The 19,039-nt window shown below is 40.4% G+C and overlaps 1 protein-coding gene across 1 annotated transcript in view; it reads right to left on the bottom strand.

Annotated features, from left to right (window-relative positions):
* The window catches only part of ATP4A (ATPase H+/K+ transporting subunit alpha), a 58,970-nt gene that overhangs the window by 31,586 nt on the left and 8,345 nt on the right, over positions 1-19,039 (bottom strand). The window contains exons 2-8 of the mRNA XM_070763962.1: positions 16,333-16,464; positions 12,227-12,286; positions 10,997-11,200; positions 8,333-8,446; positions 7,930-8,064; positions 5,914-6,031; positions 5,565-5,833 (exon numbers count right to left, since the gene is read on the bottom strand). Coding sequence (XP_070620063.1) covers positions 5,565-5,833; positions 5,914-6,031; positions 7,930-8,064; positions 8,333-8,446; positions 10,997-11,200; positions 12,227-12,286; positions 16,333-16,464 — 1,032 coding nt within the window. The remainder of the gene's footprint in view (positions 1-5,564; positions 5,834-5,913; positions 6,032-7,929; positions 8,065-8,332; positions 8,447-10,996; positions 11,201-12,226; positions 12,287-16,332; positions 16,465-19,039) is intronic.

Raw genomic sequence — 19,039 nt, 5'->3', positions numbered from 1 at the left:
TTGTTCAAGACTGACCCCACTCCCAATCTTATGCTTCTAGCTGGCTGGAAGATATGGGCGAAGTAGTTCCAAAGGTGTTTTTTTCAGGAGGTCTTTCAGGAGCTATCCAATAGCTCTTCATAAGTCCTCCTTTTTGTTGTTTCTGGTGTGTTGGCATAAATCAAAGCCTCCATTGTAGGTTCGGTCAACTAAACAATGTTGTTTGGCGGGTCCTAGGGGAAGAGCCTTCTCTGTGGGGGCCCCGGGCCTCTGGAATCAACTCCCCCTGGAAATCTGCACTGCCCCTACCCCCCTTGCTTTTTGTAAGAACTTGAAAATGCAGCTAGGTCGGCAGGCTTGGGGTCACTAGACCCCAGCCTCTGCCCAGTAAATGTATTGAATGTGACAGTGTGAATGTGATTGTTTTTAAATGACTAGTTTTAAGACAATTATTCTATGAATTGGCATAGAAATATTTTATATTGTATCTGTTTATCGAAGTGTTGTGAGCCGCCCTGAGTCCACAAAGAGGGGCAGCATATAAGTCCAATCAATCAATCAATCAATCAATCAATCAATCAAAAACAAATAATCATTGAGGTATATATACATAGGATAGTAGGTTAGTATGTATGGTTAGTATGTTAGGTTTATTTATTTGTTTATTCAATTTTTATGCCGCCCTTCTCCTTAGACTCAGAGCGGCTTACAACATGTTAGCAATAGCACTTTTTAACAGAGCCAGCATTTTGCCCCCACAATCTGGGTCCTCATTTTACCCACCTCGGAAGGATGGAAGGCTGAGTCAACCTTGAGCCGATGATGAGATTTGAATCGCTGACTTTCAAATCTAGAGTCAGCTTCAGTGGCCTGCAGTACAGCACTCTACCTGCTGCGCCACCCTGGCTCATCAGGTTAGTAAGTTAGTGTTGTGGTTAGCTCTGGCCCAGCTCCTGCCCCAAGGACTGTAGATGTGGGGGAAACATCCACATGCTGCAGGCCTGTTTTGCTCCCGGTGGAATCTGCTGATGAAGGCTCCTCTGACCAAGAAGACATGAGTGACAGGGAGGAGGAGATTGTGGCAGACAGCTCAGAAGGAGATCAATTATCTAGCTCCTCCTTGGATTCGGAACAAGAGTTAATACAGCCACGCATGCGGAGAGCGATGCATAGGCAGCAACAACTGAGAGATTATTATCAAAGAAAATGAGGCCACCTGTGGTTGGGTGAGGCTGTGGTAATTAGTGAGGCTGCTATAAATAGCAGCCTGTGGGTTTGGGCATTGTGGAGGATTATCTGATCGTTGTGATTCGTGCCTGCTTTGCTGACTTTGACCTTTGGGTGCTGATTTTTCCCCGCTTTGAAACTAAACCAGAGCAAAGTGTGTTTCACTTTGTGAAAGAAGAAGGACTGTGAATGGCCTCCCAGCTGCAAGCTAAGTATCACAGAACTGATAAGGGACTTGTACAAATTACCAGTTTGTTTGGAGACGAGTGCTCTTTGCTATACAAAAAGAGGGCTTCGTTTATTTGCATTTTCGGTATAAAGAACATTGTTTTGAATTTTCAAACGCGTGTGTGTCTGAAATTGTATCTGTGCATTTTCGGGAGGATTCTACCAGAGAGCTCGACAGAACAGGTTGGTATGTATGTTAGTATGTATGGGGGATCCAGAACATGATACCATGGTCTTTCGAGACTGAAGGATGCTAATGCATATCTACATAATGTTTATTTCTAATTTTCCCCCATGTGTGTAATAGTGTCTCCCATAGAGTATGTGTTTAGAACAGGCAGGGGTTGCAACTTACCTCCACTACTGGTGCTGATGTATGCACAGCTCTGGGTGACTGGCGCGCATGCATGCGCATTGGCTTCTGCACATGTGCAGGAAGCAAATGTTGTGAGAAGACATGCGGGTGAGATTTTGGTGATTTTTCATTGAAAAAATGTGGAAAATCTCCAAAATCTAATGCACTCGTGCATCCTCTTACAAAATTGCATGCACAGAAGCCAAATCTTGCTCCAATGTGCGCGTCCAGCTGTCGGTCACCAAGAGTTGCGCATGCAGCTCCATTTTTGCCACTGGAATGCCACCCCACCCATCCGAGTAAGAAACCAATAGTGGTTTGGAAGTGTGTGTGTATTTAGTATTCTTATTTTCCCATAAATGGGCATGCCATCCTTACTGTTATGTCCCTCCAATGTTAGAATTCTTTTATTACTCAGAACAATCCATTCTTTTCCTCAAAGTAAGATTATTGCTTGATGACATATTTCTAGGTCAGGGAGCCCAACCCCCCCCTCTAGTTCAGTTGTCTTGTAGTATCTTGTCGTACCTTGAATTTGATTCTTTCTTTCTTTCTTTATTATATTTGTATGCCGCCCCTTTCTTGGTTTTCCCCCCCCAGCCCATATGAATTTGGATATTAAACAATACTAAACAATGTCGCTTGGCAGGACCCAGGGGAAGAGCCTTCTATGTGGCGGCCCCGGCCCTCTGGAACCAACTCCCTCCAGAGATTAGAATTGCCCCCACCCTCCTTGCCTTTCGTAAGCTGCTTAAAACCCACCTCTGCTGCCAGGCATGGGGGAACTGAGATACCCTTTCCCCCTAGGCCTTTACAATTTTATGCATGGTATGTCTGTATGTATGTTTGGTTTTTATAATAATGGGTTTTTAACTGTTTTTACTATTGGATTATTATTATACACTGTTTTATTATCGCTGTTAGCCGCCCCGAGTCTCCGGAGAGGGGCGGCATACAAATCCAATAAGTAAGTAAGTAAGTAAGTAAGTAAGTAAGTAAGTAAGTAAGTAAGTAAGTAAGTAAGTAAGTAAATAAATAAATAAATATTATTTTTTTTGTTTCTCTAAAATATTTTCTGTCTAATTTTATAGCTGCCGTCTGAAATAAATAAAGCCATCTGGGTGAAGTGTTGGACTTTATGACTGCGATTCTCCCAATGAATGATAGTTGCATTCTCCCCATCTTTCTAAATCTTGTTTCGCTTTGCGGAACAGTTTAGTTCATTTCTATTCTGCTGGGTGGTAAATCTTTGAGCTGTGGAAGTTCAGTTTGTTACTTATGATGCTTCCTGGTGGAGGTGTTTCTGCAGATTCACTTTCATGGTTGTCCCAAAAATGCATTTTCAAAAGGCAACTGGACTTTGTTTTTCTTTGAAGATGTTTTACTTCTCACCCAAGAAGCTTTTTCACTTCTGATGGAATGGTGGAGAATGGGAAGGTTTATATTTCTTGCAGTTATCTGGTCATTAGCACTCTTCCTTCAACAGAGGGAGAAGGATATGACATCATATCCTGATTACAACAAAGTCCATTCAGCAGTTCCTAGAAGTCTCCACACCCACTTGCACTATTCAGGTGACCTTAAGGGCACAGATAAACCTCCAAAGTCCAACTCTTGAAAAAGCACCTTTGGGACTTCCTGGTGGAGATGCCAGGGAGCGATCCCAGTACTTCCTTCATTCACAGTAAGAGTTCTTTATTCCTCCTCCCGTAACAAAATACCTTACTCCAACAGACTTGAAATACTGAAATTAGACAATTTACAACTACGTCGCCTCCGAATTGATCTAACCATAATTATCATATACCAAAATGTCCTTCCTGTTAATGACTACCTTACTCTCAACCGCAACAACATACAAGCATGTAATAGATTCAAAGTAAATTTAAACCACTCCAATCTCGACTGCAGAAAATATGACTTCAGCAATAGAGTGATCAATGCCTGGAATTCACTACCTGACTCTGTTGTTTCTACACCAAACCTCAAAATCTTCAACCTTAGATTGAGTACAGTTGACCTCTCCCCCTTTCTAAGATGTCCGTAAGGGGCTCGGACAGTGATGGGCTCGTATGGGTACAGTCAGGTATGCGGAACCAGCAGAAAAATTTAGATTTTTTTTCTTTTTCCCCATTCTTGGCTCTGGGTATGTTTTTCCTATCTCAGTAAATGAGTTTGAATGTGTATATTCATTTTATTTTATTTTATTTTATTTTTATTTTATTTTTATTTTATTTTATTTTATTTTATTTTATTTTATTTTATTTTATTTTATTTTATTTTATTTTATTTTATTTTATTTTATTTTATTTTATTTTATTTTATTTTATTTTATTTTATTTTATTTTATTTTATTTTATTTTATTTTATTTTATTTTATTTTATTTTATTTTATTTATTTTATTTTATTTTATTTTATTTTATTTTATTTTATTTTATTTTATTTTATTTTATTTTATTTTATTTTATTTTATTTTATTTTATTTTATTTTATTTTATTTTATTTTATTTTATTTTATTATTTTTCTTTTCTTTTCTTTTTATTTTTTATTAGATTTGTATGCCGCCCCTCTCCGTAGATTCGTATAATTTTAGAAGAGCCGTGTGTGCATATGTGTGTGTGTACATACACATACAGTTTGTATGGTAGATAATGTATATTTTTGTGTACCTGAATCCTCGGAGAGGGGCGGTATATAAGTCCAATTAGATAGATAGATAGATAGATGGATGGATGGATAGATAGATAGATAGATAGATAGATAGATAGATAGATAGATAGATAGATAAGTATGTATACATGTATGTATGTATATATGTACACATGCCATGTATATATAGAATTAAAAAATATATTTTGGATGTTCCGTAATAGTAAACAGATAGTAGGAAATTGTATCGAGGTGAGCAGAAGCCAGGCACCCTATACCCCTAACCAAAACCCTTGACATCAGTGACGTCAAGTTGGCCACCTTTAAGCTAGTCACATGACCTTAAGTAATCCCCCGGTGACATGATCGTCAAGCCACTCCTACCTGGTCACATGGCCAGCCAGCCACACCCACAAAATAAGCTATGGCCACAGTGCGGTAGTAAAATATTTTGCAGCCCTTCACTGGGTGTGCATAAGTGCACCATTATTATTATTATTATTATTATTATTATTATTATTATTATTATTATTATTTATTGGATTTGTATGCCGCCCCTCTCCGTAGACTCGGGGGGGGGGGGCTAACAACAGTGGTAAAAACAACATGCGACAATCCAATACTAAAGCAGCTAAAAACCCTTATTTTAAAAACCAATCATACATACAAACGTACCATACATAAATTGTAGAAGCCTAGGGGGAAAGAATATCTCAATTCCCCCATGCCTGATGGCAGAGGTGGATTTTAAGAAGCTTACGAAAGGCAAGAAAGGTGGGGGCTATTCTAATCTCTGGGGGGAGTTGGTTCCAGAGTGCTGGGGCCGCCACAGAGAAGGCTCTTCCCCTGGGCCCTGCCAAATGACATTGTTTAGTTGACGGGACCCGGGGAAGGCCCACTCTGTGGGACCTAATTGGTCGCTGGGATTCGTGCGGCAGAAGGCGGTCCCGAAGGTGGTGCCTACCTGTCCTGTCCTATTGTCTTCTTTTATCATTACTTTCTATGTTATGTTTATGTAAACGACTATCCTATCCTATACAAAGCAACGTGTGAAAATGTTATGAAAAAAAAACTGGGGAAAAGTATTCGGAAAGAGCTCAAACTGCTTGTGTGGCAATAATTACCGTAACCGTTGCTAGAAGACCTTCAGGGACATAAGCCACCACGATGGCCATGAAAAAGACCATGGCCTTGAGGAATTGGTAGCCGATCACCATGGCAACAACGAAGAAAGTGGCGCCAAAGAAAATGGCCAAGCCGGCTATGATGTCCACAAAATGCTCAATCTCGATAGCAATGGGCGTCTTCTCATTCTCCACTCCCGAAGCCAGGCTGGCGATGCGCCCAATGATGGTGCGGTCCCCGGTGTTGATGATAATACCAGTGGCAGTTCCTGATGAAGAAGAAGGGAAGAGCTAGATGCTGCCAGACGTCAACCAATGTCTCCCCTTCCAAAAACCCAGATCTTCCTACCTTCTAAGCACATGGTTGAGAAGAAGGCGATGTTCCTTGTTTCTAAAGGGTTGTCGTGGGTGCATTCTGGGGTACGGTTTTGAGGTTCAGATTCCCCTGTCAAAGATGAATTATCCACCTAGAACAAAGGAGGGAAGAAAGAAAGAAAGAAAGAAAGTGTAAGAAAGGAAGGAAGGAAGGAAGAAAGGAAGAAAAGAAGGAAGGAATGAAGGAAGGAAGGAAAGGAAGGAAGCAAGGAAAGGAAGAAAGGAAGAAAAGAAGGAAGGAAGGAAGGAAGAAAAAAAGGAAGGTAGGAAGGAAGGAAGAAAAGAAGGAGGGAAGGAAGGAAGGAAGGAAGGAAAGGAAGGAAGGAAGAAAAAAGGAAGGAAGGAAGGTAGGAAGGAAGGAAGAAAAGAAGGAGGGAAGGAAGGAAGGAAAGGAAGGAAGGAAGGAAGGAAGAAAAAAAGGAAGGAAGGAAGGAAGTTTACTATGTGCACTCTGCCATAATTCCACGAAACTCTATAGGCACAACTCTCGGTATGGAGACAATTTGCTTGTGGCTGGACAATTTTCAACTCCGAAATTTGTATCGTCCATTTTCTTTCTTACATTATTAAACCATCTGTATGTGCAGAAGATGGGAACATGTTTCTCTCCCCAGATTGGAAACATTTTTGAGCTTTGCATTGATCTGCATAATTAAGTCAGTGTTTCCTGATCTTGATAACTTCCTAGTACCGTAAGATGCACCTTTTTCCTCCCTAAAAAAGGTTGAAAATTTGGGTGCGTCTTATACTTCGAATGTAGCTTTTTCGAAGCTTTTCCCCCCAGCCCTAACTAGGTGTTAATGATTTTCCCAGCTTCCTCCTCCCTCTGAAGAAGGTTTTTTCAGCCCTAACCAGGGGATAAAAATAATGTGCTGAAGCTGAACAGACTAAGGATGCTAACCAGATGAATAGGCTAGTGCTACACAACACTAAAAGATGCTTATCAGTCTTTACCATGAGTCTTTACCTTGTAGATAGATTCCTCCACCCCTATTTTCCTCCCCCCCAAATTAACCTGTATCTTATACTCAGGTGAGTCTTATACTCTGAGAAATACAGTATGTAGACTTCAAATCCACCGATTGTCTTTCATGACCATTCTGGCTGTGGAGTTCTGGGATTTAAGGTCAACAGACCTGGAAATAGATTAAGTATTTACTTAGAAATGAATATGGTTTTGAATTGCTAGTTGCTTTCATTCTTCCAGTGAAACAAATGAGCCCAACTTTATAATCTTTCTGCAACAGAGTATGGGAAAAGCAAACTTCCTGAAGTGGAGAGAAGATGAGGTCACATTTATCAGAACAACCTTCTTTCTGATTTAGGTACTGTTCTGCCGGTGTGTCTCAACTGCCCGTAATTACAGGGTAATTAGTCCAGGAAGACACACACTACACGATAAAAGGAAACCCCAAAAGGTTTTATAAACAAAAAAAACAGAAACAGCTCCCTTTTTAAGGGATTTTCTGGTACACACAAGGCACAGGTTAAATACAGTCCAATTGCTCACCCAATAACTGGGAAATTGAGTCCAATTCTAAAGTCCAGAGAGTCCACACATTCAATCCTGAACAGCAAAAACCACGATCTTGACGAAACAATGAATCAGATAAACTGCCATGAGGCTAAAACACCAGGCTGCACTTTTATCTGTAGCACTAATTACAGCAGCCCCACCCAACCACAGGTGGCCTCATTTTCTCTTGTAATAATCCTTCAGTTGTTGTCTCCTATGCATCACTCTATGCATGTGTGGATGTGTCATTAATTCTTGTTCAGAATCCAGGGATGATACAGATGACTGATCTCCTCCTGGGCTGTCTGCCAAACTCCCCTCTTCCCTGTCACTCACACTTCCTTGGTCAGAGGAGACTTCTTCGGCAGATTCTACTGGGAGCAAAACAGGCCTGCGGCATGTAGATGTCTCCCCTACCTCCACCTCCACATTCCTTGGGGCAGGAGCTGGGCCAGAGCTAACCACAACAGGTACCTTGCATCCTTGACCACTGATGATCCTGATGTCTGCTGGGACTCGGTCTCCCCCTTTGATCTCCACCAAGTCACCCACGACCAGCTGATTAGCATTGATCTGGAACTTGTCACCATCCCGAATCACTGTGGCTTGCTGTGTTTGGGAAGAAGAGAAGAAACCAACCTGGATTTGGACTTCCAATATTCTTTCCTTCCATTAAAATAACCCCCAAAGCAAAACAAGGCAAAACCCCAGCTCAGAAGTCTCCAATCTGTGGCAACTTTAAGACTTGTGGACTTCAACTCCCAAAATTCCACAGCCAGCTTCTCCGAGTTGCCTAGGTTGGAGATCCCTGCTCCAGGTGGTCAAAAAAATTTGATTTTTTTTTAGATGCAGGGAGGATACTCGAAGCCATTTTTACCTGTGGCACAAGATTCTTGAAACTTGCAATGATGTTTGTACTTTTAAACTCTTGATAGTAACCAAAGCAGCCAGTCACAACCACAACAGCGATCAGAGCAACGGCCAAGTATAACTAAAAAAGACGGAAAATATATATATGCTGGTACTTGTGTAGTTACAGCTTCATGGCTATAATTAATCCTAGCAGACTTCACATTTATTATACATCTACAGTGATAGCTCATCTTACAAACGCCTCATCACACAAACTTTTCGAGATACAAACCCGGGGTTTAAGATTTTTTTGCCTCTTCTTACAAACTATTTTCACCTTACAAACCCACCACCGCCACTGGGATGTGCTGCCTCCAGACTCCCGTTGCCAGCGAAGCACCCGTTTTTGCGCTGCTGGGATTCCCCTGAGGCTCTCCTCCATGGGAAACCCCACCTCCGGACTTCCGTTGCCAGCGAAGTGTTTGTTTTTGCGATGCTGGGATTCCCCTGCAGCATCGCAAAAACACAGAAGTCTGGAGGTGGGGGATCCCATGGAGGGGAGCCCCAGGGAAATCCCAGCAGCACAAAAACAGGCGCTTCGGCTGGCAAAAGGGGTGAATTTTGGCCTTGCACGCATTAATCGTTTTTCCATTGATTCCTATGGGAAACATTGTTTCGTCTTACAAACTTTGCACCTTAAGAACCTCATCCCAGAACCAATTAAGTTTGCAAGACAAGGTATCACTGTACTTTTTTTAGCAACCATTCTCAAACAGTAATAATTCTCAAAAAGAAACAGTAGTGAATATTCATTTGTCGGCCAATATGCCAATTTACACTTGAGTATAAAAGCTGCAGGTGTGAAACTGATTGAGTTTCATGGAACAGCTGTGAGCTGGGGAGGGGGTGTCTAATAAATCAATTAAGGTCACAGCTGAGTTTGTTAACCTGCAATTAACACTTTTTAAGAAAAGATTGGTATTCCCTAGAAAAGCAGTTCAAGAGAAAGGGCTTGTTTAAATCCATCTCTCTTCTTGCTTAATAACGATGTAGCTAGAACTGTTGGTGTTTGCTAAAGGAAGAGAAGGTGCCTTAGAACTGCGGTCACCAACTGGTGGTCTGTGGACCACTGTTAGACTGGGAGAAAATTTTGATGGTCCGCAGGAAAATTATTTGCATGTTTTATATTATACTAAATCAGGGGTCCTCGGCCAGATATGTGCAATGAACGTTTGTGTTGCTGCAAGGAGTCTCCTCCTTAGGGGTCTTTTGTAGAAACATAGAAGACTGACGGCAGAAAAAGACCTCATGGTCCATCTAGTCTGCCCTTATACTATTTCCTGTATTTTATCTTACAATGGATATATGTTTATCCCAGGCATGTTTAAATTCAGTTATTGTGGATTTACCAACCACATCTGCTGGAAGTTTGTTCCAAGGATCTACTACTCTTTCAGTAAAATAATTTTTTCTCATGTTGCCTTTGATCTTTCCCCCAACTAACTTCAGATTGTGTCCCCTTGTTCTTGTGTTCACTTTCCTGTTAAAAACACTTCCCTCCTGAACCCTATTTAACCCTTTAACATATTTAAATGTTTTGATCATGTCCCCCCTTTTCCTTCTGTCTTGTGTGGGTTGGAGATGGGGAGAAATTTGGGGGTGCCCAGTCCTATTGCATCTCTCATCGCGCTGACCCTCAAATCAGTGATGGGGTTCGCTGGGTACGGTCAGGTACGCAGAACTGGTAGAAAAATTCTGGTCAGGTATGCAGAACCGGTAGAAAAAACATTGATTTTTTTTTCTTTTTTTCCCTTCTGGGCTCGGAGTATGTTTTTCCTATCGCAGTAAATGAGGTTGAATATGTATGATTTTAGAAGAGCTGTGCATGTGTAGTAGACAGTAGATATAGTAGATCATGTATATTTTTGTCTGTCTGTGTGTAATATGTACGTACACATATGGCATAGATACATAGAATTAAATAGTATATTTTGGATGTTCAGTAATAGTCAATAGATAGGGAAATTGTATCTCTTTGAGGCGAGAAGAGGCCAGGCACCCTAACCCTAACCCATGATGTGAGTGACTTTAAGTTGGCCACCTTTAAAGAATAATAATAATAATAATAATAATAATAATAATAATAATAATAATAATAATAATATTTGTGTGCCGCCCCTCTCCGGCTCACAACAGTAATAAAAACAGTATAACAATGGAACAAATCCAATCTTAAAAATTATATAAAAAATCCCAACTGTTAAAAACCATACAACACATACATACCAAACATAAAATATAAGAAAGCCTGGGGGAGATGTCTTAGTTCTCCCATGCCTGGTGATATAGGTGGGTCTTGAGTAACTTGTGAAAGACAAGGAGGGTGGGGGCTGTTCTAATCTCCGGGGGGAGTTGATTCCAGAGGGCCGGCGCCGCCACAGAGAAAGCTCTTGCCCTGAGGCCCGCCAAACGACATTGTTTGGTCGACGGGACCCGGAGAAGGCCAACTCTGTGGGACCTTAAAGCAGTCACATGACCTTTAAGCCACCCTCATGTCACATGATTGTCAAGCCACTCCCACCTGGTCACATGGCCAGCAAGACACACCTGCAAAATAAGCCATGCCCGCAATTTGGTAATAAAATATATTGCAGCCCTTCGTTGCCTCAAATCTGCTATGGGCACTTACATTGTCTGCACTGGTAAGATCACCTTGGCCCATCTGGATACCAAAGGCAATGAGACAGATGGCAGCGGCCACCCACATCAGGCACTGCAGACCCCCAGCCAGCTGACGCGCAAACTTCACATACTCCGGAGTGCCTTTGGGGGGCTTTAATTCATTGGGGCCATCACGAAGGAGAATCTCTCCTGCCATTGTGTTGGTCAGACCCTGGAAAGCAGATAGAGGAGGAGGCCAATTCAATTCAATTTATTAGATTTATATGCCGCCCATCTCCATAGACTCAGAGCAGCTCACAACAGTAATAACACAGTATATAACAAATCTAATAATTAAAAGTCACTAAAAACCCCTTATTAAAAGAAAACATACACACAACATACCATGCATAAACTGTATAGGCCCGGGGGAGATGTCTCAGTTCCCCCATGCCTGGCGGCAGAGGTGGGTTTTAAGAAGTTTATGAAAGACAAGGAGGGTGGGGGAAATTCTAATCTCCGGGGGGAGCTGGTTCCAAAGGGTCGGGGCCACCACAGAGAAGGCTCTTCCCCTGGGTCCCGCCAGATGACATTGTTTAGTCGACGGGACCTGGAGAAGGCCAACTCTGTGGGACCTAACCAGTCGCTGCGACTCGTGCAGCAGAAGGCGGTCTCGGAGATATTCTGGCCCGCATGCCATGAAGGGCTTTATAGGTCATAACCAACACATTGAATTGTGACTGGAAACTGATCGGCAACCAATGCAGACTGCGGAGTGTTAGTGTAACATGAGCATACCTAGGGAAGCCCATGATTGCTCTCGCAGCTGCATTCTGCACGATCTGAAATTTCCGAACACTCTTCAAAGGTAGCCCCATGTAGAGAGCGTTACAGTAGTCGAGCCTCGAGGTGATGAGGGCATGAGTGACTGTGAGCAGTGACTCCCGATCCAAATAGGGCCGGAACTGTTGCACCAGGCGAACCTGGGCAAACGCCCCCCTCGCCACAGCCGAAAGATGGTTTTCTAATATACAATGATAATAAACCAGTCACGCCTCTGATTCCTAGAGGATTGCCTATCATGGATACAATGAATTGGGCTTTCAATTTAGGGCAACCTTATCCCCCACGTAATCACTTCCTTTCAAACACTAGATGGCAAACAAATACCCAAGGCTGCAGAAAGCATTATGATGAGCTATGAAAACACGTGTTCTCTTAGCTTGCTGCTAATACCCTTTTTGTCAAAGGACTTCACCTTCTTGACGTTGGTACTATATTTCATCTCCAACTCCTCTATGGACAGCTGGTGATCATCCTGAAAGGAGGAGAGACCCAAGATTAGAATATGATTTCAGAGGATGGAAAGATGTTGTCGTTTGAACATGGCTCCTCGTTCTGTGTTCTATGCTGTTCTATAAACCCATCAGCACAGTCCACAAATATTTCTTCAGGTTAATGAGATAAACTCACAAACAACCCAAACCTCCTGACGATGCATTAATACTTAAAAAAATCTTAGATTGTGCAGAATCTGATGCTTTAACTTTTAAATTAAAAGACAAGGAAGACTCCGATTACTATAAAACATGGAATTACTTTTATGATTGGTTTAAAAGAAGAAATAAAAACTCAAATTAAAATACAATAGCAATACCTTTTTTTACTTTTTTGATATAATAGATTAAATATGATATATATATACAGCGATTTTTTGAATAAAATTTGTATGAAATTAAATTAATTAAGTAAGAGAGTATGAAAGCTGCTAAGAAAATAATAACAATTAAAAAAAAAGATATTGATAACCAAAAGAAATAACAGTATATACCGATTGTATTTTTCACCAGAAAATAATTTGATATCAGGGAAGACGGTTTATGTTTTTCCTCCTCACAAGAGAATGTAAATGATATATACTATATTGTTTGTTTATTGTTATAGTTAACATTGTTTATTGTATTTAAATAATTAATTAACTATTACTATTATTATAATTATTATTATTTTTGTCTGTATGTGTTTTGTTTCATTTCGTTTTGTTTTTTGTTTTTTTAATTTTCCCTTTTGTTACGTTTTGTAAATGTGTATATGTATATATATTTTAAATCAATTTTCAAAAAAAGAAGAAGAGATAAACTCACAAAATTAATGCTATAAACTTAAGCATAAAACTTATCAGGAAAGACTTAATGAACTCAATCTGTATAGTCTGGAGGACAGAAGGGAAAGGTGGGGGGGACATGATCGAAACATTTAAATATGTTAAAAAGTTAAATAAGGTTCAGGAGGGGGAAGCGTTTTTAATAGGAAAGTGAACACAAGAACAAGGGCACAATCTGAGGTTAGTTGGGGGAAAGATCAGAAGCAACGTGAGAAAGTATTATTTTACTGAAAGAGTAGTAGATGCTTGGAACAAACTTCCAGCAGATGTGGTTGGTAAATCCACAGTAACACGCCTGGGATGAACATATATCCATCCTAAGATAAAATATACAGGAAATAGTATAAAGGCAGAATAGTATAGATGGACCATGCGGTCTTTTCCTGCCATCAATCCTCTCTGTTTCTATGTTTCGCATAAACAAGGTTCTGAAAGCATGGCTTTATTGTTTTGCTGAAATTTTCTGAGGAATGATACTTTTAGAGGTACCGAAGTTGCTTCTCAAAAAACTAGTGGAAAAAAACAAGTTTCACTGAGAAAATTACATTTTGTTTTGGAGAAGAATTCCTTCCCTTGAGACCAATAACATTACATTAAATGTACTCCATAGTTTCAAATGGTTTGCAGGCTGAGAAATAAAAGGATGTTTCAATTCTTCCTGCTTGTGAGTTGTGACTTTGCTTGATTTTGTGTGCCGAATGCTGTACACGGCTCTTCTGAGTAGAACTTTGAATGCAAATTTCCTTTAGTGTCAGTTATTGATTATATTTAATGTCTGGAGTCTAAATTCCGAAGGAGCTTAAGGGGAGGGTTTATGGGGATAAAGTGCCCCTCATTAAATCAATTACAGCCATATGAGATCATTGAGTTGTGTCACTTATTGTTCATAGGAGAAAGAGAATAATGCCATAATGCTGAACTTGGGTTCATAGATTACGAATGTGTTTTATGTGTTGTGGTTAGCTCTGGCCCAGCTCCTGCCCCAAGGAATGTACAGGTGGATGTGAGGGAAACATCCACATGCCCCAGGCCTGTTTTGCTCCCGATGGAATCTGACGACGAAGCCTCCTCTGACCAAGGAAGTGTGAGTGACAGGGAAGAGGGGAGTTTGGCAGACAGCCCAGGAGAAGATCAATGCCATAATGCTGAACTTGGGTTCATAGATTACGAATGTGTTTTATGTGTTGTGGTTAGCTCTGACCCAACTCCTGCCCCAAGGAATGTGGAGGTGGAGGTGGGGGAGACATCCACATGCCGCAGGCCTGTTTTGCCCCCAGTAGAATCTGCCGACGAAGTCTCCTCTGACCAAGGAAGCATGAGTGACAGGGAAGAGGGGAGTTTGGCAGACAGCCCAGGAGGAGATCAATCATCTGTATCATCCCTGGATTCTGAATAAGAATTAATGACACGTCCACGCATGCGTAGAGTGATGCATAGGAGACAACAACTGAAGGATTATTCCAAGAGAAAATGAGGCCACCTGTGGTTGGGTGGGGCTCCAGTAATTAGTGCTACAGATAAAAGTGCAGCCTGGTGTTTTAGCCTCATGGCAGTTTATCTGATTCATTGTTTCATCAAGATTGTGGTTTTTGTGCTGTTCAAGATTGTGTGTGGACTCTCTGGACTTTAGAATTGGACTCAATTTCCCAGTTATTGGGTGAGCAATTGGACTGCATTTAACCTGTGCCTTGTGTGTACCAGAAAATCCCTTTGACATTTAAAAAGGGAGCTGTTTCTGTTTTTCTGTTTATAAAAACTTTTGGGTTTTCCTTTTATCGTGTGGTGTGTGTCTTCCTGGACTAATTACCCTGTAATTACGGGCAGTTGAAACACGCTGGCAGAACATTTATGGATGGAGAATTTTTCTGTTTGGCTGGTCTCTCACATCAAAATGTAATTCTTTTTTTTAACTAAAAGTGGATATGCTTAACACTTAGGGGAGACATGATAGCAGTGTTCCAATATTTCAGGGCTGCCACAAAGAAGACGGAGTCAAGCTATTCTCCAAAGCAACCAAGGGCAATGGGTGGAAACTAATTAAGGAGAGAAGTAACTTAGAACTGTCCTGACCCTCAGAACAGTTAATCAGTGGAACAGCTTGCCTTCAGAAGTTGTGAATGCTCCAGCACTGAAAGTTTTTAAGATGTTGGATAACCATTTGTCTGAAATGGTGTAGGGTTTCCTGCCTAAGCGGGAGGTTGGACTAGAAGACCTCCAAGGTCCCTTCCAACTCTGTTGTTGTTTTATTATTATTATTATTATTGTTGTTGTTTTTGTTGTTGTTATTATTATTATCATCATCATCATCATTATTATTAGTAGTGGCGAATTATATTTACCGATCCCAGTAAAGCGGCCTTTTGCAATTGACAGATGGAGATTTTGTCAACTCCAATGGTTTTCAAATGTCCACTGAGATCCTTTGGCACTGCGTCCAGTGTGCCAAGGACCACTGGGATCACTTTCACTGGCTTATGCCAGAGTCGTTGCATTTATTATTGTTATTGCTGTTGTTGTTGTTATTATTATTATTATTATTATTATTATTATTATTATTATTATTAACATTATGAACATTTGTGGCAAATTTGTGCATTGTTGTATTGCACAACTGGACCCAGAATGTTTGTTGCTAGGCTTAGTAGATCATCCCTGATTTTACAACCATGTTATTTGAATTAGTGCCGTTGTTAAGAGAATCATTTTTTAAAAAAATATCTTTATTAAATTTTCCATAAAAAAGACAAACAAGACGTACATACATTTAACATCTATTTGGGGTTGCTGTTACCCCACTTACTTTAGAAGTCTTTTTAGTACAGAAAAAGAAATTCACTCATAACTTATAAAATCAATCTTAATAATTTGAATAATTATATAATTATTACCTATAAAATTAACAAAATAAAGCTATTTCTAATATCTATGCTAAGTGAATCTGGCTTTCCCAATTAACTTTGCTTGTCTGAAGCCAGCTAAAAAAGTTATAAATAGGATACGTCAACTTTCAGCACAAATAATTAGGTTTATCCTGGTGTAATATGATTAGTTTTATGTTTAAGTGTGTTAGGCAAACTGGGTTAGTTCAATAATCCACTGTTAAATTATTCATGGGCAAACTGCCTATTTCAAGCTATGGAGATGACAATGTCTAAAGCAGTAGAGAAAATTTGTTTTTCCATTCTGGTCCTATGGCTTACCACATCCATCTCTTTCTTCATATTCTCCAACTTTTCTTTTTTCTTCAACCCTTTGTTTTTCTTCTTCTTAATCTTCACGTCCATTTCCCCATCGTATTTCTCCATCTCCACCGAGTACATATCATACTTCTCCTAGCAGGACAAAAAAGACGAAGAGAAACAAGTTTGTAACTTCGAATAGCTTCGTTCATTATTAGGATTTAAAGCGTTATGATATTTGAGCATTTTTAAAACCCACCTCTGGAAAGCAGAACAGATTTGAAGCCAAATGGCTAGTGTGAAGTGTGATGTTTACAGTGGAACATGTGTGTGTGAGTATCAAAAAGGGTTAGTTGTTGGTTGCAACTGCCATCTTGCCTAGTTTGACACCCTCATAGGTCTGGGGACTGCCTTAGAACCCTGGTGCTTGACAAGTTTGCTCCAATAAAATTATCTTTATCAAATCGTTTATCAAAAACAATCCAATTTGTGCCCACAGAACTGCATTGGCAGTTCTGTGTTAGCAAAAACTTTAGAAGAGAAGGATTTAGGGGTCGTGATTTCTGACAGTCTCAAAATGGGTGAGCAGTGTGGTCGGGCGGTAGGAAAAGCAAGTAGGATGCTTGGCTGCATAGCTAGAGGTAGAACAAGCAGGAAGAGGGAGATTGTGATCCCCTTATATAGAGCGCTGGTGAGACCCCATTTGGAGTACTGTGTCCAGTTCTGGAGACCTCACCTACAAAAAGATATTGACAAAATTGAACGGGTCCAAAGACGGGCTACAAGAATGGTGGAAGGTCTTAAGCATAAAACGTATCAGGAAAGACTTCATGAACTCAATCTGTATAGTCTGGAGGACAGAAGGAAAAGGGGGGACATGATCGAAACATTTAAATATGTTAAAGGGTTAAATAAGGTCCAGGAGGGAAGTGTTTTTAATAGGAAAGTGAGCACAAGAACAAGGGGACACAATCTGAAGTTAGTTGGGGGAAAGTTAAAAAGCAACATGAGAAAATATTATTTTACTGAAAGAGTAGTAGATCCTTGGAACCAACTTCCAGCAGACGTGGTTGGTAAATCCACAGTAATTGAATTTAAACATGCCTGGGATAAACATATATCCATTGTAAGATAAAATACAGGAAATAGTATAAGGGCAGACTAGATGGACCATGAGGTCTTTTTCTGCCCTCAGTCTTCTATGTTTCTATGTTTCTAATTTCACTCTGCAATTTTACTTCCCTAGTACTGGTAGGAAAAGGTAAGTGGAGCTAAGTGAGGGGCTACCAAAATTTTTACCACCACACTGTGGGCGTTGTTGATGCAGGACGCCCTGGATTTTCTTTCAACATCTTTCAGTGCAAATTGGGGGCTCTGGGGTGGAGCTCCATTTTCACTACCCCACTGTGTTCCCCCCACCCCCTGTCCAGGCAGTATCCCAACCCTGGTGGAGCCCTTCATTGTTTATACCGATGTAATTATTTGATGTAGGGTGGAGAAAAATAAAAAAATAAAACTTAAAAAAAAAGATGTGAAACTGAACAGAGTGGTATTTTGGGCGTTTTCCTCTTGGTCAAATGGAAAATGGGAACAAATGGCAGTTCCCTGAATTTTGAGATATTTCTGATATCAGGTTGGTCACATGAGTCGAACCAGTTACTTGATTGTACATGTGAACTAACAATACTGCATTCTTCTTATGCAAAGTTGATATCCAGGTGGTTTCTGGAGACCAGACATTCACCTGCCCTAACCTTCTGCGCTTTGCCCACTGACAAATGGATTGGCAATGACTATGTGAAAATGAATGTTCAAATTCCTTTCCCCACTGGATAAATAAGGAGTCACTCTCTATACATATTAGTTTACTTTTACTCCCTAGGGCATTGTCATGGAATTTTTTTTTAAACATTTGTTTTACCCAAAGTCAAGTGGACTAAACCTTGAACTGAAAGCTTTTTACACGAGGCTAACATATATGTCACACTACTCACAAGAGCCTACAAAACTTTTGCCAGACCCATCCTAGACTACTGCTCATCTGTCTGGAACCCATACCACATCTCAGACATCAACACCCTTGAAAATGTCCAAAGATATTTCACCAGAAGAGCCCTTCACTCCTCCACTCGAAACAGAATATCCTACGAAAATAGACTAACAATCCTGGGCCTAGAAAGCCTAGAACTACGGCGCCTAAAACACGATTTGAGTATTGCCCACAAGATCATATGCTGCAACGTCCTACCGGTCAATGACTACTTCAGCTTCAACCGCAACAACACAAGAGCATGCAACAGATTCAAACTTAATATTAACCGCTCCAAACTTGACTATAAAAAATATGACTTTAACAATCGAGTTGTCGAAGCGTGGAACTCATTACCGGACTCAATAGTGTCAACTCCCAACCCCCAACATTTCTCCCTTAGACTCTCCACGAGTGACCTCTCCAGGTTCCTAAGAGGTCAAAGTGCACTAGTGTGCCTTTCGTCCCCTGTCCAATTGTCTTTCCTTTATCTCTTATATCATATATATTTTCTTCCTTTCATATATCTTCTCCTCTATTTTTACATATTATCTTTATATATATTACTTCATGTCTATTCTCTTCCATATGTATTGCGTATTGGACAAATGAATGAATAAATAAATAAATAAAATAAATAAGTCAAGTGGACTAAACCTTGAACTGAAAGCTTTTTACACGAGGCTAACATATATAAAG

This window comes from Erythrolamprus reginae, chromosome 11, assembly GCF_031021105.1.
Source record: "Erythrolamprus reginae isolate rEryReg1 chromosome 11, rEryReg1.hap1, whole genome shotgun sequence".
In the NCBI taxonomy this organism is placed as follows: Eukaryota; Metazoa; Chordata; class Lepidosauria; order Squamata; family Dipsadidae; genus Erythrolamprus; species Erythrolamprus reginae.
Note: the sequence above shows the minus strand (reverse complement) of the source record. Positions and strands in the feature narration are given on the sequence as shown.